The sequence below is a fragment of the Pan paniscus genome, chromosome 14 (genome assembly GCF_029289425.2).
Source record: "Pan paniscus chromosome 14, NHGRI_mPanPan1-v2.0_pri, whole genome shotgun sequence".
NCBI classification, from domain to species: Eukaryota; Metazoa; Chordata; class Mammalia; order Primates; family Hominidae; genus Pan; species Pan paniscus.
This window is the reverse complement of record NC_073263.2, coordinates 24501498-24525024: the sequence shown is the minus strand read 5'-3', so window position 1 is coordinate 24525024 and position 23527 is coordinate 24501498. Positions and strand designations below refer to the sequence as shown.

The 23527-nt window shown below is 41.2% G+C and overlaps 1 protein-coding gene across 6 annotated transcripts in view; it reads left to right on the top strand.

The window, feature by feature from the left end:
* CENPJ (centromere protein J) overlaps positions 1-23527 on the top strand; it is a 44608-nt gene continuing 21081 nt past the window's right edge. Inside the window, exons 1-11 of one of the 6 annotated variants that reach the window (XM_055096562.3) lie at positions 1-58; positions 489-522; positions 858-904; positions 2995-3041; positions 4014-4065; positions 14593-15102; positions 15599-15722; positions 17574-17870; positions 19538-19649; positions 20479-20581; positions 20712-22326. In XM_055096562.3, the coding sequence (XP_054952537.2) occupies positions 14659-15102; positions 15599-15722; positions 17574-17870; positions 19538-19649; positions 20479-20581; positions 20712-22326 (2695 nt within the window). In that variant the 5' untranslated portion in view covers positions 1-58; positions 489-522; positions 858-904; ... (1 more) ...; positions 4014-4065; positions 14593-14658. Of the gene's footprint in view, positions 59-488; positions 523-857; positions 905-1493; positions 3042-4013; positions 4066-4326; positions 6138-10802; positions 11049-14592; positions 15103-15598; positions 15723-17573; positions 17871-19537; positions 19650-20478; positions 20582-20711; positions 22327-23527 lie in introns of those variants that run through there. The other 5 variants (XM_055096561.2, XM_063595691.1, XM_055096560.2 and 2 more) reach the window with 5 other exon arrangements.

Here is a 23527-nt window from a genome sequence, read left to right as displayed (position 1 = left end):
AGTGGATGTGATAATCCCTTTGTTGTACAGACCCATTAGGTTTCCAGGATCTTTTGTTGTAAGTCCAATACACCAGCAATAGATTTAACTATATCAAAATGCCAAGATTAAAAAAAAGTCTCTTTGCACCCAACACTGTTGTTAGAATCTTCTTTACTGGCCAGGTGTGGTCGTTCACGCATGTAATCCCAGCACTTTGGGAGGCCGAGGTGGGCAGATCACCTGAGGTCAGGAATTCGAGACCAGCCTGACCAACATGGAGAAATCCTATCTCTACTAAAAATACAAAATTAGCCAGGCATAGTGGTGTGTGCCTGTAGTCCCAGCTACTCAGGAGGCTGAGGCAGGAGAATCACTTGAACTCGGGAGGTGGAGGCTGCAGTGAGCCAAGATCACGCCACTGGACACCAGCCTGGGCAACAAGAGTGAAACTCCGTCTCAAAAATAAGAAACTTCTTTACTGAAGTAATTCTAGAAATCTGTTTCAGGCGTTGGTGAAGAACTCCTTCACTCTTCCTGCAGGTAAAGGAGGGTGTGGTTTTTCTTGGGTTTGTCTAGAGGCCAGACACATGCATCTCCCCAACCTGCTGGAGTTCCCCTTTCTAGCCCGGATCACCTGGGCTTGGGGATCTGCCAGGTCTGTCCTGCAGACTCCGGCTGAGCAACAGATGAAAGGAGTACTCAGACACAGGTATGCAGTGTTTAAGAGCAGCTAGGGGACTGCTAGGCACTAGTGGCTGAAGAGTGAGTAGTCTTGAACAGCTGGAGCTGCCTGTTTTTATTCAGTACAGACATAATGCTGAAAGCCTGGAGGAAACACAATCTGCAGGTAATTAACATTATTGTTCCCCCTTCAGGGAAGGGGTCACGTGTGTGAATGATCAACGGTCAGCTCCTGGTCAACGTAAGTAAACAAGCCTGTTGTTAGTATTTGATTTAAACTTTTGAGGTCTTACTGACTGGGATGTTAGTATATATCCAAGATATTTCCAAGGAGAGGACATCTGTACCTTTTCAGGTGCTATGATTAAGCCTGTTAACTGTGTATTCTTTTTGACAGAGGCATATAAATTCAAAAGTATTGGCTCCGTTGGGGCTGCCAGTAAGATGTCATCCATATAATGGATTATCTTGCAATTAGGAAATTCTTTTCTACTGGGGAGCAAAGCCTGATTTACACGACACTGACACATGGTAGGACTGTTCAGCATCCCTTGAGGAAGTACTTTCCAGTGAAATCCGGGAGCTGGGCCTTCATTATTGATAGCTGGTATTGTAAACGTAAATTTTTCTCTGTCCTGTTTTGCAAGGAGAATGGTATGAAAGCAGTCTTTTAAGTCAATAATGACTTAAAACTCGAGGAACCACTGTGGGGGAAGGGAGCCCCTGTGGAAGGGGCCCCATAGGTTGCAAATTAGCATTGATAGCCTGTAAGTCATGCAGAAGTCTCCATTTACCAGATTTTATGGGAATGACAAAAAATGGGTGAATTCCAAGGGCTGTCTGCTGGTTCTATATGACTGGCTTTTAATTGTTCCTCAATTAATTCATGGGTTTGTTGTAATTTCTCTCCCTTTAAAGGTCACTGTTCTACCCAAATTGGATCTTGAGACAGCCATGTCAGGGGTAGGGGAGGACTTACAACAGTGGCCAGTATTAGAAAGGGCTCTGCATAGTGACCCCCCCATTGGGCTAATAAAATCCCATTCCCAAAGATGAACAGGGATGGGCATGATTAGAGGTTGTATAGTTGCTTTTCTTCCCTCCAAATCACGACTTTAGAGGGCGTGCACTCTGCTTGGCTGTGTGCACTTCTCCAATGCCAACAATTTTCTGTTTCTGAGTGACCCATATGTTTTACCCGGCCAATTGATTCTGGTTGGCTTGTCGTTCACACAACTCATCATATTCTGCCGTCCAGAGGAGTTATTGACTGGCCTCTAAAGTTGTTTGAGCTAGCACTGACCAGTCCCATGGGATCATAAGGAAGTTGTCTGCTATGGCCTCAATTAATCCTTTTCTAGATGGGCTAGCAGCTCTGTTTTCTCTAATGCTTTTTCTTATCTCTTTATAGGTGTTGAAAGTGATGGGCTCATATACCTGATTGCCATGTTGATCTTGCATCACAGGGCAGGCCAAGAGCTCCCCTTCTAATGCCACTTGCCTAAGACAGGGTCCCATAACTGTAGTGTATCCCTTGTCTTTTTTTCCAATTTATTGGAGGAGGGGGCTCAGGGAAACTCTGTCTCCTCTGTGGCACCTTTACCTAGTAACAGTGGGGCTGAGGGAGGAGGAGGCGGTCAGGTAGGTGGATGGTTCCTCTTCCCTTTCCTTTTTAGGCTCTTTTGTGTAGAGCGGGGCCAAAGCAGCCCTGATTAAGGCCCATAACGTTAAAGATGTTACTGGGACCCGTTGCCCTTGTGCATGATGTCATTTAAGATTTCCCCTCACTTGCTCCCAGAGCTCTTGGTCTAATGTGCCTTCTCTTCTGGGAACCATGGGTTATTGAAAACAACAGTTTGCATTAGGCCCCTTAACTGAGCCTCCAAGACCCAGGCTCTGCTAGCTTTAAGCAGCTGTTTCAATACTTACATATAGTGTTGCTGTTGAGTTGATAACTGTTGTCCCATGATGAAACCCTAGGTTGAAAATTCCCTCAAACTTGGAAATCCCGAGTGGGCACCAATTACTTACTTCCCGCACAGTCTCTTCACCTCATTTTTGGGGGTTCCATCGTGATCTGTTGCAGCATTCCTCACACAGGGCACCAGTTGCTGGGTCTGTCCCACAGACCCTGGCTGGACGATGGATGAAACGAGTACTCAGACGCAGGTATGCAGTGTAAGAGCAGCTAGGGGACTGCTTGGCACTAGCAGCCAAAGAGTGAGCAGGCAAACAGCTGGAGCTGCTTGCTTTTATTCAGTATAGACAGAATGCTGAAAGCCTGGAGCAAAAACAATCTGTGGGTAATTAACATTATTGTTCCCCTTTCAGGGAACGGGTCACACATGTGGATGATCAAAGGTCAGCTCCTGGTCAATGTAAGTAAACAAGCCTATTTACGATAAATTCCCCTATGCTTCCTGGTACCTACTCCTTGCCCTCTGCCTCAGGGTCAGAAAACAGCTGCCTTCAGCTTATTCTCCCTGGAGGCTATGCAGAGGCTTCCGACTTTTCAGAAGGTCTGCTCCTTTCCCTATAGTTTCTCCCACCACTCTGACTGATCTACAGGAATCATTCCTTGGCCAGGCTAGCCCTGATGTCCTCCCCCACTTTTTTTCTTTTTAAGAGTTGGCGGTTTCACTCTGTCGCCCTGGCTGTAGTCTAGTGGTGTGATCATAACCTTCAACTCCTGGGCTGAAGTGATCCTCCTGCCTCAGCCTCCCAAGTATGTAGGGCTACAGGTGCACACCATCATACCTGGCTAACGTTCAAACGTCTAGGCTCAAATTATCCACTTCAGTCTCCCAAAGTGCTGGGATTACAGGTGTGAGCCACTGCACCTGACATGTCCTCTCTGGATAGAGTGGACACTTGCTACCATCAGACCAACAATGAAAAGCTGTCAACTCTTTGTCACTCAGATCAACTTTGATTAAAAGAATTATTACCAGCCAAGCACAGTGGCTCATGCCTGTAATTCCAGCACTTTCAGAGGCCAAGGTGGGAGGACTGCTTGAGCCTAGGAGTTAGAGACCAGCCTGGGCAACAGAGTGAGACCCCTGTCTCCAAAAAAATAAATAATGAAAAAGAATTATTTCCAAATAATTTGGGAATACAATAAGTATTATTCTGTATCTGGCACAGCATTTGACAAGACCCACAGAGCTAGGCTTTGGTAGACAAGAGTTCACCAACAGTTAAATTCTTGATAAAGATGAAAACAACTCCTGTTCATTGACTTTTTACTATGTGGAGGTTTTATGCTACTTTTTCATACATAGTCTTTCTTTTAATGTAATCTTCTTGACAGTCCTATGAAGGTCTCATTATTATCCACCCCTGTTTTGCAGATGAGAAGACTGGTTTCAGAAAAGTTGAGTGCTGAAGACTACAAAGCTGTTTGTAAGTTATCAAGCTAGGATTTGATCCCAGGTCTGCCTGATAAATCCTGGACTCTTAACCATGACATAGGAGTGCCCTCTTGACTCCTATGATGGCATAAAGAATTGTAACAGAATGGGTAATCTGGCATTAAAACCCCTGTGCCACAACCGTTAGTCTAATTTTTCTCTACAGCACCATCTGAAGATGCAACGAGGATAGGAACCACTGATAAGGTAGAACCTTTTATTGTCTGGCAGAGTAGAAGATGGAAGTTCCTCCCCACTAGCCTTTCCACCTTGTAATGGATTTGAACCCTTGAAGCTCAGTGGGAGTTTTGAGAATTACATGGGCTACAGGTGAAAACTTACACATTATAACCTTAATTTAACAGCCAGTTAAGACTTGAGTGTGGTAAAAGATTCATTTATTTATTCAATCAACAAACAATGTGGCACTACATACTATATTAAAATAAAAACATACGAATAAAATATAGGCACAAAAATAGAGGATATTGTGACTATCCTTAAAGATACACATTTTAGGAAGAATGATGAGAGTTTTGGGCATGCTTTCAAGCCAAAGGGCTATCATAAATGAAAAGGAAGATTGTTTGGGTCCTTGTCTGGCATCTTAAGTAGTTGTGTGATCTCGGAAGTCTCTGGCTTTAGCTTCCTCATCCACAGTGAAAATTAAAAAGAAAAATTGGGCTGGGTGCAGTGGCTCATGCCTGTAATTCCAGCACCTTGGGAGGCCGAGGCGGGCGGATCACGAGGTCAGAAGATCAAGACCATCCTGGCTAACACGGTGAAACCCCTTCTCTACTAAAAAAAAAAAAAAAAAAAAAAAAAAAAAAAATTAGCCAGGCGTGGTGGCGGGCGCCTGTAATCCCAGCTACTCGGGAGGCTGAGGCAGGAGAATGGCGTGAACCCGGGAGGCAGAGCTTGCAGTGGGCGGAGATCACGCCACTGTACTCCAGCCTGGGCAACACAGTGAGACTCCATCTCAAAAAATAAAAATAAAAAAAAGAAAAATTGAAAAAAGAAGCAAAACCGAAATCTTGATTTAGAGAAGTAGACTCTTTTTGAAGTAGAAAGCAAAACAAATTTTGGAGGACCAAATTTCTGTGAAATATTTTTGTCTTTAGCAGTCGTTTGTTTCAGTTATAACGGTTATAAATGGCACTTCATTTGATTTCTTTAAACATTTTACTTGGCCTGCTGTTTAATCAGACACGGAAGCCAGGTATGTAGAACTGTGGTAACTCACGGTGCTGTAACTTCCTAGATTAAAGGGCCGTGGCAGTTAAAACGAAACAAAACAAAAAAAAATTTCTTGAATTCTGCACTGTCAGTATTCAAACTAGTTTCAGAATCTAATGGACACACTCTGCCAAACCACCGATTAGCCATTTGAGGAGAGATGAAAGATGCCTATTTTTGGAGTGAATTCTCATAGGGTTATTTTCGTCTTACGAAATGGTGTAGCGGACTGCCCTTTTTCTCCTTTACTAAGTCACCTCAGCCAAAGCGGAAAACAAAGAAAAAAACCAAATCAAACCAAAAAAACGACAAAATAGACTGTACTCAAATAGAAAAAAAAAAAACAAAACCCAAAACACCTCCTTAAAGCGTCGGTTGGGCTCTATGTTAACTTTGAGTCTCCGTGCTCCCTGCTTTGCTGGGAACACGGAGATCCATCGCTCCGTTAGGCGCTCCCTTTAATTTTCTAAGTGTGGGAGCCTGGGGCGACGTCCACCACGGAAGGTCTCTCCCGGAAACGGTTTTCCGCCCCGCCACGCCGCCCGCCTACGCCGACCACTGGCCCGCTGCTGGTCGGAAGGCGGCGCGCAGTCCATCCCCCGCCGGGCAACGCCCGTCGCTGTGGCGTCACTGGGAGTTGTAGTTTCACTGGGCTCAGCGGTGCCTGCGCTTTAGGGCAGACGCGCGGGTGAGATCCTCACTTCCCACAGGACCTCGGGACGGGGGCGGGGCTCCGACAGAGGCGGCGATTGTGGCGGCTCATTTGTAAATGCTGCGGAGATTCAGGCGTCGGTTCGTGCTGCTGAGCTGCCCAGGCTTCACGGAGCGGTAATTTGTGGGCGAAAAGAGCGGAGGAGCTCTTTGTCCGCCGCCCTGCGCCGGAGATGGACGGCGGTGGGCGGGCAGGACTCCGCTCGGACCTCGGGGTTGGCTCGGCGGGGCGAGGAGGGAGCGGGGCGCTGGGGCGCGCTCAGGCCCACGGGCGCGCTGAGGCCCACGGCAGTTCAGTGGCTTCGTTCATTCGCGCTGCTTTGTTCGTCGCAGAGCTGGGGAAGCCGGCCTCTCTGGGGTGTCTGTCTGTCTGTCCTGGCTGTGGCGGAACTTGAGTTCCTGTGGGCAGCGCGGCAGCCGCAGTCCGCTGGAGCAGGGTGGTGAAGCAGCGTTGCTGGCTGTCCTAAGGGCCGGTCTTGCCCCAGCTTTGTCAAGGGCTTCTCTCTTGAAGTTTCGTGTGGATTCATGGCTTTCAAGAACGTGTTGTATTTTAGGGGACTGCTAAATCACTTCCCAGACCAACTAGTTACTTTTCACGGTCTAAGAGTGGCTTTGAATTTGCTGTTTGTATCCACTCTCTTCTCTCACCGTGCAGAGAATTTATCTTTTTTTCAATACTGCTTTAAAGAATGTTTACATAGCACTTTCTGGAGATTTCAAGGCTGTCAATTTGTTACATTTTTTAAAAGTTTTATTGAGGTATAATTGCTATACAATAAAAATGGCACATGTTTAAATGCATTCCATTTGATGAGTTTGACATACACGTGCACCCGTGTCCTTCAGATTTTGATATCTGTAAAGTCTGAGTCCACATACTAATCCTATCTCGGCATATATATTATCAATGCTCCCTTTACCAAGACCTCAGTATCAATAATAAGTAGCAGGTTCTGGTGACGCTTTTTTTATACTTCATGCTGACATTAAATATATTTTTAGAATCGCGGTCATGAAATTGAAGGTATAGAAGGTGTGTTTGGTGGGGAGTTGGAGGAGGAGATGCAAAAGTCTGGCTGCTGCATCCCAAGACTGCTTGCACTTGTCAGTCTAGTAGGGAATTTTTCTAGTTTTCCATATTATGAAATGACCTTGTACTTTGTCTCCCTTCTGAATTTGGATTTCGAAAGATTTTCTGCTAAGGTCATTGAAATTAAGCAAAGTTACGTGGTTGATTTTGAAAAAAAAAAAAGTCATTACTTTTTTAGATTGGTTTCCTACTGAAAAACAATTTGCTTAGAAAAAGTTTTTACATATTATTCAGGAATAATAGATATCCAGTAAAGTGCGCTAATCTTAAGTGTACAGCCTAAGTGTATCCACCCCCTGTATTAACCTTCCCAGTTGTTGAAGTCAAAAATTTGGAGATGAATATCTAAGTTTAACGTTTTATTTGGGAAGAAAGAATGGCAGTTCCAGGCGTACAGACCAGGTGGTCTTCAGTATGTCCAAAGAACAAAGAGAAAGCTGGAGGTTTTATAAAAAAGAGAATTGTTATATGTGTCGCTCTTCGAGAAAGTTCATTGGTTCTCCTAAGGTTCTGGGGAGGCAGCAGGTCCTACCGAGTGGGCCATGGTGGAGGGCAAAATTAGTCCTACAATTGCAGCAAGTTACCTCAACATCTATAGATCAAACTGGTCTCGGGTTACAACCGGCAGTTTCAGCATACTGACTTATAGAGAATTCCATTCTTGGAGCAAAGTTGTGTGTCCTGAGTGCCTTTCCCTCTTGACTTCTTGATTGTTTAGTTGGCTATGACAAGAATGACTCAATTTGTATGATCAACTTTCACACAGTCAGGACAACTCCCATTTTCCTGGATAACGACCAATATGCCACTTATAACTATGGGTTTATTTTGCCTGTTCTTCAGCTCATATACATGGAAACATGGGCCAGGTGCGGTGGCTCATGCCTGTAATCCCAGCATTTTGGGAGGCCAAGCCAGGTGGATCACTTGAGGTCAGGAGTTCGAGAACAACCTGACTAACATAGTGAAACCCCATCTCTACTAAAAATACAAAAAAAAAAAAAAAAGCCAGGTATGGTGGTGCATGCTTGTAGTCCCAGCTACTCTGGAGGCTGAGGTGGGTGAATCGCTTGAACCCAGGAGGCTGAGGTTGCAGTGAGCCAAGATCACACCACTGCACTCTAGCCTGGGCAACAGAGTGAGACTCCATCTCAAAAAAAAAAAAAAAAAAAAAAAGGAATCATATTTGTCTGATGTTCACACATCATTATTTATTTTTGTTACTGCCTGTGGCAGCAATTTTTGTTTTTTTAAATGCCTGAATAGCTGTGGTTCTCAAAGTGTGATACAGTGAGAAAATGTACATCACATTGGCATTTTTGTTTTTGGTTATTAAATGGTTGGCAGGCAATCATCTTGTTCCAAGAAAATCTTCAGTTGCAATTAATGGTACAGTAAGCCTTTATACAACTCTTCTACAACTCAACCAGGGAGCGATGGCAAAAACACAGTATCATTATGTTCACTGTCTTCTATGTCTTTTAACAGTTCTATAAACTGGCAGTTGATAGCATTTGTACATACTGAACAATCAACTATATTCATGATACTATTCGTGGATTATGCTTCAGAAAACCAAACACAAGAATTTTCAATGTGTATTATACAGGGGAATGAATCAGCGAGGGAAACAGCAGTCTCTTGTTGTAAAATCGCATTAAATTCAGATTTTTTGCCTTATAGAATGACACCATCTGTCATGATAGAAACTGATTTTTAGGCTGGGCGCAGTGACTCACACCTGTAATACCAGCACTTTGGGAGGCCGAAGCAGGAGGATGGCTTGAGCCTAGGAGTTCAAGATCAGCCTGGGCAACATGGGGACACCCTGTTTCTACAAAAAAATTAAAAAATAAAAAATAAGCTGGGCATGGTGACACATACCTGTAGGCCCAGCTACTCTGGAGGCTGAGATGGGAGGATCACCTAAGCACTGGAGGTTGAAGCTGCCGTGAGCCGTGATTGTGCCAATGCACTTCAGCCTGGGCGACATTGTGAGACCCTGTCTCAGAAAAAAAAAAAAAAAGAAAAAAGTAATGTTTTCATATCTAGCTAAAATTCTTCTGTCAGACGTAAAATACTGGGCGCAGGGGCTCACGCCTGTAATCCCAGCACTTTGGGAAGCCAAGGTGGGAGAATGGCTTGAGCCCAGGAGTTTGAGACCAGCATGGGCAACACAGGGGGACCACTCTTTACAAAAAATTAAAAGATGAGCTGGGTGTTGTGGTATATGCCTATGGTCCCGGCTACTCCGGAGGCTTGAGGTGGGAGGATCACTGGGGCCTGGGTGGTAGAGGCTCCCCTGAGCCGTGATCATGCCACTGCACTCCAGCCTGGGTGACAGTGAGACCCTGTCTCAAGGAAAAAAAAAAAGATTAAAAAATATCCATGTCACAGGTTCAGTATCAGGCTTTGAATTGATATCATCTCTTTGTAAATTTAGATAATCTGTGAGATAAAACACACCTAAATTGGTGATTGGTCAGTCTCTCATTGCATTACTCAGATAAAGCTAAAGACAAGTGCTTGTAATTTTTTATGGCTTTGAACCTGGATGGTAATAGAAGGGTCTATGGACAATTGTTTGGTCACTTCGTTGAAAATTTTTCACTTTTTAGAAAATATCTTTAACCTTTTAATTAAAATATCTTTTTAAATCTCACAGTGTTCTAACAAAATTTCCTCAACTCAGATAACCTATTTACCTCCTCTTCATCTGAAAATAATTTTCTTTTTTCTTTTCATTTCTATCTCTTTCTCTCCCCTCACCCTCCTTCTTTCCAGGCTTTTTTATAACTGGCCAAAGTTAAAAGGTCAGATTCTGTTCAAAATCATAAAACTTTTTTTTTGTTGGCTATTTAGTTCTGACACAGGTGACTAATTACAGTTGACTCTGTAATTGGACCAAGATGATTACCAATTACAATTTAAATAGATCACTGTAACTTGTACTGTTTTCATAAACTATTCAGATAGACACATAACAGTGTTATATCCATGCGTTGAAAAAAATTATTCAAACAGAATCAGTCCATTGACACTGATGAGATTGCAGACATGTTTCTTTGCAATCTGGGGGGTGATGCACACTGACATGGGCTTCAGTACAGCAGCATCTTATGCCATGCAGTGGTTAAAGTGAAATGCAGTCCTACCAAGAGAATAAAAGTGTTTAAGAGAAAAATATTTTGTACTTATTCACTTTTTAAATTTAATTAACTTTAATTAAAGTGGAAAATTCAGTTCTTCAGTCACATTAGCCACATTTCAAGTGCTAAATGCATAGGTCCATGTAATTGTAATTTATTTATTTATTTTTGAGACAGAATGGCTCTGTCCCCCAGGCAGGAGTGCAGTGGCGCGATCTCGGCTCACTGCAAGATCTGCTGCCTCCCAGGTTCACGCCATCCTTCTGCCTCAGCCTCCCCGAGTAGCTGGGACTACAGGCGCCCGCCACCACGCCCGGCTAATTTTTTGTATTTTTAGTAGAGACGGGGTTTCACTGTGTTAGCCAGGATAGTCTCGATCTCCTGACCTCGTGATCCTCCCGTCTTGGTCTCCCAAAGTGCTGGGATTACAGGCGTGAGCTACCGCACCGGGCCGTAAATGTATTTTTTTGTCTTTATTTCTGATAATACACACTGCTGTGCACTTTGTCTTTGTAACTAGCAACATATCTTGGATATATTCACTACTTCCATATCAGTAAAGAGCTTACTTGTTCTTTTTAACAGTTGCATAATATGATTACCATGATTAGCTGATCTCCTGTTAATGGACATTTACTTTCAGTTTATTGCAAATGTGAGTTTATGCCAGTATAACTGTGGGACAAAATGCCTAGATGTGAAATTGCTGAGTCAAAGTTCCTCTGCATTTACAGTTGGCTGGATGTTGTCATATTGTCCTTCAAAATGTTGTACCAGTTTATTTGCTCAGTAAGTACTTCACAAAAGAGTTTCTTCAAGTTGAATGGTGAAAAACAAACAAAAGCAAAAAAGAGTTTCTGTTTTTCCTACTGGGTATTACCAGTTTTTAGTTTTTGCCAACCCAGGGTGGGGAAAAAATGGTAATGTTACTGTTTTCATTTCCATCTCTTCAGTGGAGTGAGAATGCGCATGTTTTAATGTTTTGGCATCTGTATTTCTTTTTCTGTTTATATTTTTTATATGTTTATGTTTTTTAGACACCGAGTATGAAATGACATACGTGTTTGCCTCCACATTGCCCTTTTTCATTTTCCTTTGATTATATATATATTTTGCTGTATTATATTGATAAAGTCTAGAATTGTGTCTGGAAAGTAGTGTGAGATGTTATTCCACTTCAGTACTAGACTCTTCCCATCTCCTCAAGAACATGACTGTAGCAATTCTCCCCTTTCTCCATCCTCATCAGCCTACACAAACATGCTTTTATTTCTCCTATTGTAAAAAATACTCCTCTTCACCTTACTTCTCTATGTAATTCCTTCCCTTTATAACAGAACTCCTGGTGTTAGCTGTGCCTACTGTCTTCAATTTCTTATTCTGTCATGCATCCTCTCCACTCAAGCTTTTGCTGTCCCTGCCCTCAGCTACTCTCATTGAAGTTCTCATGACCTTTGCTTTGCCAAATTCAGAGGTCAGTTCTCAGTTCTCCTTACCCTTCATCTGTTTCACAGCATTTAACATAGCTCTTTCCTCCTCGAAACACTTTCATCACTTAGCCTCAAGGACACTACACTTTTTGCCTCTTATCTGTTTTTGTTGTTGTTGTTGTTGTTGTTGTTTTCGAGATGGAGTCTTGCACTTGTTGCCCAGGCTGGAGTGCAATAACGCTATCTCGGCTCACTGCAACCCCCGCCTCCTGGGTTCAAGCAATTCTCCTGTCTCCTGAGTAGCTGGGATTACAGGCTCCCGCCACCACACCTAGCTAATTTTTTGTATTTTTAGTAGAGATGGGGTTTCACCATGTTGGCCAGACTGGTCTCGAACTCCTGACCTTAGGTGATCCACCCGCCTCGGCCTCCCAAAGTGCTGGGATTACAGGCGTGAGCCACTGCGCCCAGCCGCCTCCTCTCTTTTTGACTACCCTCAATCCCTCATTGATCTCATCCAGTGTCAAGGCTTTAAATACCATCTTTATGCTGAGGATGTCCAAATTTATGCTTCACAGCCTTGGCCTCTTCGGTGAGTTCCATTCTGGTGCACCCAGCTGCTGACCCAGTGTCTCTATGTGCATATTTCATAGGCATCTTAAAATGTCCTGAATTCAACTCTTGGTCTCTGATTCCCCAAAACCTGTGTCAGTCCTCCATCTTCCGCATTTCAGTGAATGGCAAATCTGTTCTTCCAGGTGCTCAGCCAGGAAATTTTAAGAAATGAGGGAGAAGATCCTATTGATCTCTGGAGGTTGGTAGACAATAAAGGAGGGGCAGTAGATTGTATAGTTTGGTCATATGAGAGTCAGAATTGCTTTTTATTAATTTATTATTAATTAATTAATTATTTTTTGAGATAGAGTCTCACTCAGTTGCCTAGGCTGGAGTGCAGTGGTGTGATCTTGGCTCACTGCAGCCTTTGCCTCCCAGGTTCAGGCGATTCTCCCGCCTCAGCCTCCTGAGTAGCTGGGATTACAGGCGTGCACCCTGACGCCTGGCTAATTTTTTTATATTTTTATTAGAAACGGGGTTTCACCATCTTGGCCAGGCTGGTCTCGAACTCCTAACTTCAAGTGATCTGGCTGCCTTGGCCTCCCAAAATGCTGGGATTATGGCGTGAGTCACCACACCCGACTTATTTATTTATTTTTTGAGACAGGGTTTTGTTCTGTTGCCCAGGCTGGAGTTCAGTGACACAATCACGGCTTACAGCAGCCTCGACCTCCTGGGCTCAAGCAATCCTGCCACCTCAGAACTCCCAAGTAAAATTGCTTTTTATGGTCTAGAAAAGGAGTGTGTAGTCTGGAAGGAGCAAAAGAATAAGAATATATGTTTTGTCTCCAGGCTCAGTGATACTGGAGTATGGGCTCCATACAAACAGATGTTCTCAGGAAGGTGAGGGAGTCCTCAGAGAAGAGGTTGAGGATAATGGGGATTTTGCTGATGATGGACTGTTAGTGTTTTGGGGCTTGGATGTTTGGGAGATGGAACAGAATAAGGTGTAGGGATTACTGTGTAAGAAGTGAAGCCTGGCTCTGGATCTCAGGGCTTCCTGTGGTGAGTGATATAATAGGTTTAAATAGGTAGGTAATGGTGATGGGGTTTGAGAACTGGGGGTTTCTGGAGGAATGGGGTGTCAGTGGGAGTGTCTTGCAGATGAAGGTTAGGAAGGCTGGGTGGCTGGGTCTTTACTTACCCTGCCCCTGATAGCTGCACAACTTGCACCTTCTCCATCCCTTGGTCCTTAATTTTACCTTCTAAATGAGGATGCTGTCCACCCTGTCTAAAGTTACAACCTCCTTTTCCCACGTGGCTTTTATTTTTCCCCTTTGCACTTATTGCTATTTAACATACTGTATAATGTGTGTGTGTGTGTGTGTGTGTGTGTGTCTTCCCCACTAGACTGTGATTTATGAACTGCTATGTACCCAGGGGCAAAAACAATATCTGGCACAGAGTAAGAACCCAATAAATGTTAGTTGAGTAAAATCAGACACAGACAGAGGCAAGGCTTATCTTCTCTGTTATGTCCTGTTTAAGTATATCTATCACACAGTGCAAAGTTACAGTAGGAATTTGGTTAATTTTAAAGTCTGATAATTCATACAGAGTTATGGCATGAGCCAATGTAATTTTCATTGGCTTATGCCATAAGAATTACATTTCTCCTACCTGCCAGACATGGTGCTTGGCAGTAGTGAATATATAGATATCTTCAAGGAACTTCACGGATTAGTAATGAACATGAAAGCAAAATGCCACTAATAATGAGATGAGTGCTAGAAGAGTAATGTCACTATTTTACCTCTAGGAATACAGATGAGGGGCTATCTGGTGGGTGAGGTGTTAGTAGGGAGACGAGAGAGGAAGGGACAGGTGAAACTGCCAGGTAAAGCCAGGAGTGCTGGTGGTGACTTTTGTGCTAGAACTAGGGAGAAAACAGGTTCACCAACTGGGCAAAGAAGCAATGTTAAACTAGGGCCAGAATCAAGAAAGTGCTTAGTGTGGGTAATATCTGATAGTGGCTTTTTTTTTTTAAGTGAATAACTTAAAAGGTATTTTATCTTCCATTGTTTAGTTCAGCTAATCTAGCACTTGTATAAAATCATTAGTAATTGAATGGTTAAGTCAAGAAGGATCTTAGGTTTTTGATCTACTCAATTTGGTTATTTTTAAGACTTAAAAAAATGTAGCTCAATGCCCAATTGCTTTGCTAGTTAAGGTCCTTTGTATATGAAATATTGAGGACATGTTTATGCTGGGTTGAGGTTTGGGCTTATTTTTGGTAGGACATCTAATGGCTTTACCTAATACATTTTGTTGGCTATTTTTGTCTACAGGTGTTGGAAATCAATAGCTCTTCTAGCCTTTGCATTGTTTAAATATAATAGTGTCATTGGACTAAGATGTTCCTGATGCCAACCTCTTCAGAGTTAAACAGTGGGCAGAACTTCCTAACCCAGTGGATGACCAATCCTTCTCGGGCTGGGGTCATATTAAATCGTGGATTTCCTATTTTGGAAGCAGACAAAGAGAAGCGAGCAGCTGTGGACATTTCTACCAGCTTTCCTATTAAAGGCACACATTTTTCTGATAGCTTCAGCTTTATAAATGAAGAAGATTCACTTCTTGAAGAACAGAAGTTGGAGTCAAACAGCCCTTACAAACCACAGTCAGATAAATCTGAAACCCATACAGGCTTTCCTTGCATTAAAAAGGGACCACAGGTAGCGGCATGTCACAGTGCTCCTGGACACCAGGAAGAAAACAAAAATGACTTCATCCCACATCTTGCGAGTGAATTCAAAGAAGGGGCTTATAAAGACCCACTTTTTAAAAAACTTGAACAGGTACAATAGGATTTATGTCATTGCAGGTTTCTGTTTATGTAATAAAGTCATTTGTTCTAGGTCTTCTTGTTTTTTCCCCTTCACTCTGAAATCCTCAGAATACCAGATTTTGCCCTTTGTCTAATGTGAAACATTTAAGTGTGTTTAATTAGCACTTATAATAACTTTAAGTTGTTACCTCATTTGGCAAAAAGTAAGAAATGGTTGATCAAGTATTAGGGGAAAAAATTGGATGATATACTGATGCCCATCCTATTTTAACAATCAAAGGATTTATATGACTGTTTCGGTTTCTTAGTTGAGATAGTTGATAAGATTTCCTTCATAAGGATGTGAGTTTTAGATTTTCGGTGGCTGATTTAGTTACCTAGGGATCCCTGTCTAAAACTTCTTACCAGGAAAGATAGGAGGAGGGAGATGGGAGGAATTAAGGGAACGAGGGGTCCATGAAGAATTGTAAAGTTGATTTAATAAAGTTAATTTTGTATTTAAAAAGCTGAAAGAAGTACAACAGAAGAAGCAGGAACAATTGAAGAGGCAACAGTTGGAGCAACTACAGAGACTCATGGAAGAACAAGAGAAGCTGCTCACCATGGTGTCTGGGCAGTGCACACTTCCAGGTATGCTTTGCCTACACAGGGCCTCAGTATAATGCACATTTCTTACCTGTAGTTGTTTGACATGTTATTTCTATCGTTCCTGTATCATGTGTTGTGAACTCCAGTTTCTTTAAGAGCTAGCCCGATAAATGTGAAATGGTAGAGTTGTAATACAACTGGAACAAGAAGGAGCTGCCGCATTCTGGTGTGCGCATGCCCTGCTTTAAGGCATTGATGTTTATTCATTAAAAAAAAGAAAAATGAGCTGGGTGTGGTGGTCCATGCCTGCAGTCCTAGCTACTCTGGAGACTGAGGTGGGAGGATTGCTTGAGCCCAGGAATTTGAGGCTGCAGCAGTGAGCTATAATGGCACCACTGCATTCCAGCCGGGCAACAGAGTGAGACCCTGTCCCCCCAAAAAAGGTCCAATAGAAGAAAAGTCAGATTTGGCCTAGAGCTGCTGCTGGTATCCAACCCCTGCCTGATGAATGAAAACTGTTGGGTGTCATAAAGGTAAATACATGTAGGAGCCACTCTGTTCAGCTGAAGAACCATACCAAAGATATTTTCTGTGGTAGGAGATGACAGTATTCTGTTGTGTGACCCATCAGTTAACGGAAAGCATCATGTGCCAATCAGGAAAGAAAACTGGAAATGTGACCTGGAGCAGTGGTTTGAAAGTTTCTTGACCACACTCTGTAGTAGTAAAAATGTTTAAAGTCGTGACTCATAATGACAAAGCAATTTCATGTCATCAGTCCTTATTGGTGTTCCTGGCATGTAGTGAGGACATTTTCTATCTTGTTTATTCTAGTTCTATATCATTTTAAAAAATGCTACATCCGATAATAAAATTATTATAGATTGTGTCCCATAGTTTGAAAAAAACTGAGGTTGGAGCCATGTGTTTGCTTCTTTTAAGAAATTACTGACCCAGGAAAGCACCTATTCTGCTCAGAGATTATGCTGGGCATTGAGAATACAAGGAAAAAAAGACTTGGCAAGTGAGTGAGGCTGGGTGCAGGGGTCAGGTGGGGTGTGGTCGTGAGAAATTGTAGCACATAAACAATGGTTTAGGGAATTTGGATGTTTATCTTAGAGAATATAGAAAACATTTGTGTGCCTTAAAATAGTTGAATGGCTTAGGGTTTCTTTATGGAATACATACAAAGAATAATCAAGATCACTTAAATAACAGCTGTGATACTTTTAAAGGTAGAACCGCACTATGACAGAATGACAGGGAAGCTGATTTCAAAGTTATTTACATAAGAACTAGCCTCATGCAGTCATGGAGCAGTTTGCTTTGGAGCAGTAGTTTTCAAATATTTTGGTCTCAGGATCCCTTAGGATTCTTAAATATTTGAGAGCCCCAAAGAACTTTTGTTATATGGGCTGTATTTACCAATAACTTACTGCATTAGAAATTTAAACAGGCTAGACATGGTGGCTCACACCTGTAATCCCAGTACTTTGGGAGGCCAAGGCCGGCAGATCACCTGAGGTCCGGAGTTCAAGACCAGCCTGGCCAACATGGTGAAACCCTATCTGTTCTAAAAATATAAAAAATTAGCTGGGCGTGGTGGCACACGCCTGTAATCCCAGCTACTCAGGAGGCTGAGGCACGAGAATCACTTGAACCCAAGAGGTGGAGGTTGCAGTGAGCTGAGATCGCACCACTGCACTTCAGCCTTGGCGACAGAGCGAGACTGTCTCAAACAATCAATGGTTTTGTTAAACACCATTTCCTAATAAAGGGAAAAAATACTGTTGTCACTGTGGAGAAGTCTTTGTGGGGTGGGGGTCACTACTGGGGATAAAAGAGAAAATGTTGAAGGAAGTCATCAGCTTTGTTGCTTTTCTTAATTGTAAGGTTTGAGTTTACTGCCTGATGATCAGAGCCAGAAGCACAGGTCTCCAGGAAATGCCACCACTGGAGAGAGAGCCACATGCTGCTTCCCATCATATGTCTACCCGGACCCAACCCAGGAAGAAACATACGCGCCCAACATTTTATCCCATGAGCAAAGCAACTTCTGTAGAACTGCCCATGGAGATTTTGTCTTAACTTCAAAACGTGCGTCTCCTAATTTATTTTCTGAGGCACAGTATCAAGAAGCACCTGTGGAAAAAAATAATTTAAAAGAAGAAAACCGTAACCATCCTACAGGTGAGCTACTTATGTTTCTCTCTTCTGTGCTTATAGTGTTACTAAGTTGTCCTAAGATGAAGCCTTTCCATGTTTTTTCTTTAAAAATTATTTTTTCAGAGATGGAGTGTTGCCGTGTTGCTCAGGCTGGACTCAATCTCCTGGGCACAAGTAATCTTCCCCCATCAGCCTCTCAGGTAGCTGGGACTATAGGCATGTGCTACCCTGCCAGCTCTTTCTGTATGATTATTTTTTTTTGTCCCCTGTGGCATGTTTTTTTTTTTTGAGACAGTCTCGCTCTGTCACCCAGGCTGGAGAGCAGTGGCACAATCTCAGCTCACTGCAACCTCTGCCTCTCGGGTTCAAGTGATTCTTGTGTCTCAGCCTCCCAAGTAGCTGGGATTACAGGTATGTGCCACCATGCCCAGATAATTTTGTGTATTTTTAGTAGAGATGGGGTTTCAACATGTTGGCCAGGCTAGTCTCAAACTCCTGGCCTCAAGTGATCTGCCTGCCTTGGCCTCCCAAAGTACTGGGATTGCAGATCTGAGCTACTGCACCCAACCATAATGCCTTGTTCCTAATTTAGAGTTAATTCATCGGTGTGGAAAGCTCAAATATGTTTTTCTTCTTTTTTACACAACATGTTTCCATAGCCTTTTATTTTGGAAAATTTCAAACATCTAGAAAAGTTGAAAGACCACTGCAGTTATTACTGATATACCCACCACCTAGATTGAGCAGTTAATATTTTGCTGTATTTACTTTGTCAGTGTATGTATGTGTATATGTATCTTTTACATGTATATCGTTATCTTTACTTCTATATGTGTATAATTTGCTGAACCATTTCACTGAAAATAATATGCAGGTATCTTGTTACTTCATTCCAAATATTTCAGTATGCATCAAGCAAAAATTAGGACATTCATCTGTATAACCACAGTGCTATTATTGTATCTAAAGAAATTAATGATAATTCCTTAATATTCAAGTCCATTTTGGGATTCCCCCAGTTATCCCAAAATATCTTTTAAAGGTGCTTTTTTTTTAAAAGGATCCAATCAAATTAATGCATATCCAGTCAAGTTCATGTATTACATTTGATTCTTATAACTCTTTAGCCTTTTTAATCTCTAGAAAACCCCACGCTTTTTTCCTCATGACATTAACCTTTTGAAGAATGTCAAGTGTCTTTATTTTATTTTATTTTATTTTATTTTTGAGACAGGGTCTTCCTCTGTCACTTAGGTTGGAGTCCAATGGCACCATCTTGGCTTACTGCAACCTCTGCTTGCTCTCAGCCTCCCAGGTAGCTGGGATTACAGGCATGTGCCACCACGCCTGGCTAATTTTTTTTTTTTTTTTTTTTTTTTTTTTTGTAGAGACGGGGTTTCGCCATGTTGGCCAGGCTGGGCTCGAATTCCTGGCCTCAAGTGATTCTCCCGCCTTGGCCTCCCAAAGTGCTGGGATTACAGGTGTGAGCCACCACACCCGGCCTCAAGTGTCTTAATTGGAGTTTTGTAGTTTCTCTTAATTATATTAAAGAATTCCTTGAGTGTTGTAAAATCTTTGATATACATTACTTTTAATTAAAAAATTTTTGGCATAGTAACTTGTAGAATTCTCATGTTTTAAGACATTAATATGCTTTTCTTGAGCTAAATTGTTCTTAATTTTTATCTCAGGAGAAAGTATCTTATCATGTTGGGAGAAAGTGACAGAACAGATTCAGGAAGCAAATGATAAGAACTTACAAAAACATGATGATTCCTCAGAAGTGGCTAATATTGAAGAAAGGTATTGTTCGTGTTGAAAGTGAGAAATGTGACTATTTAGTACAATAGCTAGCCTTTATTATTGAACACTTTCTTTGTTTGAAAGATCTATATTTTTCTTGTTTTTGGTTGACTATGCTTTTAAGGTTAAAGATACAACCTATTATGTACTGTCAACAACAAAAGAGGTTGAGGAGATATGTCAGTTAAAGCTGCCTTGACATTGTATTCTCAAAGCTTTTTCACTTAAGAGAAACATCTGGATAAAATCAATTTTCTCTCAAATAGTTAAATCCTATTTTTGGAGAAGGGAAAAATTAAGTATTGACATCTCCCATTTGGTGTCACTTATCAATTATAATTGCATTATCAGTTTAGTTACAGAATTTTAAAATATGGCAAAGATTAAGTATTTTATATTTTAAGTAAGTTGATTATTTTAAAATTTTATTTCAAAATTTTTAATATAATGTGGACAAAATGTCTTTTCTGATTATTGTTCTCACATTAAGGGCCTTTCTTAATTAAAAAAATGCATATTTAGTGATCTATTTTTGAAATACATTTTAAAGTTATTTGATGAATATGTTACTCCATGTGTTAATCTGTGGTCGATAGATGGACTTCAGAAGGATTCTTAGGACTCCAAAGTCATGTGAAGAGTGTTGTATGTTTCTTCATTTTAAGGTGTGGAGAGGGATTGTGGCTTTTGTTAGGTTCTCAAAGGGAGGCACTGATTTTGGGAAAAGTTAGTTCTCCATGTTGTCAAGGGTTTCTATACCAGGCACACTAAGTGTAAAATATTCACACATTATGATTTGCATGTTAAATAACTTTCTGTTTCTAATTAGGCCCATTAAAGCTGCTATTGGAGAAAGGAAACAGACCTTTGAAGACTACTTAGAAGAACAAATTCAGTTGGAAGAGCAAGAACTGAAGCAAAAACAGCTGAAGGTCAGCAATTGTGCTCTTCTGATTAAATCATTCTAAGGCTTTAGAGATTTATCTATAATTTGCCTTAAAAATAACTTTGAGATCACTTGGATATACCAAAATTAATTCAAATATTATTCTTTTATTTTAGGAAGCAGAAGGACCATTGCCAATCAAAGCAAAACCAAAACAACCATTTTTAAAACGAGGAGAAGGTTTAGCTAGATTTACTAATGCCAAATCTAAGTTTCAAAAAGGCAAAGAAAGTAAACTAGTGACTAACCAGAGCACTTCCGAGGACCAGCCGCTGTTTAAAATGGATAGACAGCAACTCCAGCGGAAAACCGCTCTTAAAAATAAAGAGCTGTGTGCAGACAACCCTATCCTTAAAAAGGACAGTAAAGCTAGAACCAAGAGTGGTTCTGTCACCCTCAGTCAGAAGCCGAAAATGCTGAAGTGTAGTAACAGGAAAAGTCTTTCTCCGTCAGGATTGAAAATACAGACGGGGAAGAAATGTGATGGGCAGTTTAGAGACCAGATCAAATTTGAAAAAAAAGTCACATCTAATAATAAAGAAAATGTACCTGAGTGTCCAAAACCTTGCGATACTGGCTGCACAGGGTGGAATAAGACACAAGGTAAAGACAGACTTCCTCTTTCAACAGGGCCGGCCAGCCGCCTGGCTGCTAAGAGCCCCATAAGGGAGACCATGAAAGAGTCTGAATCTTCTCTTGACGTTTCTCTTCAGAAAAAGTTAGAGACTTGGGAACGAGAAAAGGAAAAGGAAAATTTGGAATTAGATGAATTTTTGTTTTTAGAACAAGCTGCTGATGAAATATCATTTTCTAGTAATTCCTCATTTGTACTGAAAATCTTAGAAAGGGATCAACAGATCTGCAAAGGTCACCGGATGTCTTCCACCCCTGTCAAAGCTGTGCCACAGAAGACAAATCCGGCAGATCCCATTAGTCATTGTAACCGCAGTGAGGATTTGGACCACACTGCACGTGAGAAGGAGAGTGAGTGTGAAGTCGCACCCAAACAACTTCATTCATTGTCCTCAGCTGATGAATTGAGGGAACAGCCTTGTAAAATCAGGAAAGCCGTCCAAAAGAGCACTTCTGAAAATCAGACTGAATGGAATGCACGTGACGATGAAGGTGTTCCAAATAGTGACAGTAGCACTGACTCTGAGGAACAGCTTGATGTTACCATAAAACCATCGACTGAGGATAGAGAGAGGGGCATCAGCAGCAGAGAGGATAGCCCACAAGTCTGTGATGATAAGGGGCCTTTTAAGGACACCAGGACCCAAGAAGATAAAAGGAGAGATGTTGATCTGGATTTGTCTGATAAAGATTACAGTAGCGATGAGTCTAGCATGGAAAGCATAAAACATAAAGTGTCTGAGCCCTCGAGATCCTCATCCCTAAGTATGAGTAAAATGGACTTTGATGATGAAAGAACTTGGACTGACCTTGAAGAGAATTTGTGTAACCATGATGTTGTTCTTGGGAATGAATCCACTTATGGGACGCCGCAGACATGCTACCCTAATAATGAAATAGGTGTCCTGGACAAAACAATAAAAAGGAAGATTGCACCAGTCAAGAGGGGAGAAGACTTGAGCAAGCCCAGGAGGAGCAGAAGTCCTCCTACATCGGAGCTGATGATGAAATTCTTTCCTTCTTTGAAACCAAAACCAAAGTCAGATTCACACTTGGGAAATGAACCCAAGTTAAACATAAGTCAAGACCAACCACCTGGTGAGTCAGAGCATTATAAAATATGTATCAGAATGTTAGAGATTTAACATTAATCAGTATGCTGTCAGAATGCTTAAAATCCTAACTTTCCTTATTGCTCAATAGAAGTCAAATTAATGGGTGATTTGTAAAAATTTGATTTATTTTATGGGTCTATATGAGGCTTTAAAATTAATTATTTTTTAATAAAGTGAGATAACATCAAAGCTTCTACGTTTCCTTTCTTCCCCAGACCTGGTTCAAGTGCCCCTTCCTAGAGGTACCAGTATTACCATTTCGTTTGTGTATTCTAAAGAGTCTGTGCATATAAAAGCATATGTGTCAGTTTGTATATAATTACCTTTCTATACAAATGAAAAGACTCTTTTTGTATACTGTCCTGCACCTTGCTTATGATAAATTTTGAAGATTGTTCTAACGCATGTACACACCTACCTCATTCCATTTAACGGATGTGTAGTATTTCTGTTGATGTAACGGACTTTTTAAACTCACCCTGAAAGATTCCTTTCCATTATATTATATTATAAATTAGCAGAGCATAGGTGCTTTAAAATAGAAATTAAAATAGAAATTATAACGTTAATTTTCAAAAATTCTGATTTTAAAAGTAATTTTTTTGTACAAAGTTTGGAAGCTTAAAAAGCACAGAAGCAAAAATATTTACAACTTAACTACCCAAAAGTAACTGCTATGCCATTTTGGGATATTTCATTCCAGTCATTTTTTCTATGTAGTTTTAATATGACAGAGTTGTATAACTTACCTCATTTCTTTAGCCTTGTGGATCACATTTAGTTTCTAAAAAAGTACTAATTGATAAAAATGCTTGAAGGACAGAAGCACCGGCTATTTTACATTTTAAATAGCAAATTTGATAAAGGGAAAACAATTTGCATTTATTTGATTAATAGTAGGGGTAAACTTTGATTTTGGTGTTGATTAGCTCTTCAGATCTCTTGTGGATTACTTATTCATATTCTTAAGCTATTTATATATATTGGTCTTTGAAAAATTGATTTGAATTATTTCTTTTTATGTATCATGTTGATTCCTTGTCAGGTCGATACTCTTTTGAGGTAGATTAATTCTTTCATAAATTCCCACTGATTTCCTCAGGAAAGTTAGGTTTAATTTTTTTTCCTTTTCATGTTTGAAGCATTGTTTCTAATGCATTTTAATAGCACAGATGTTTGCCATA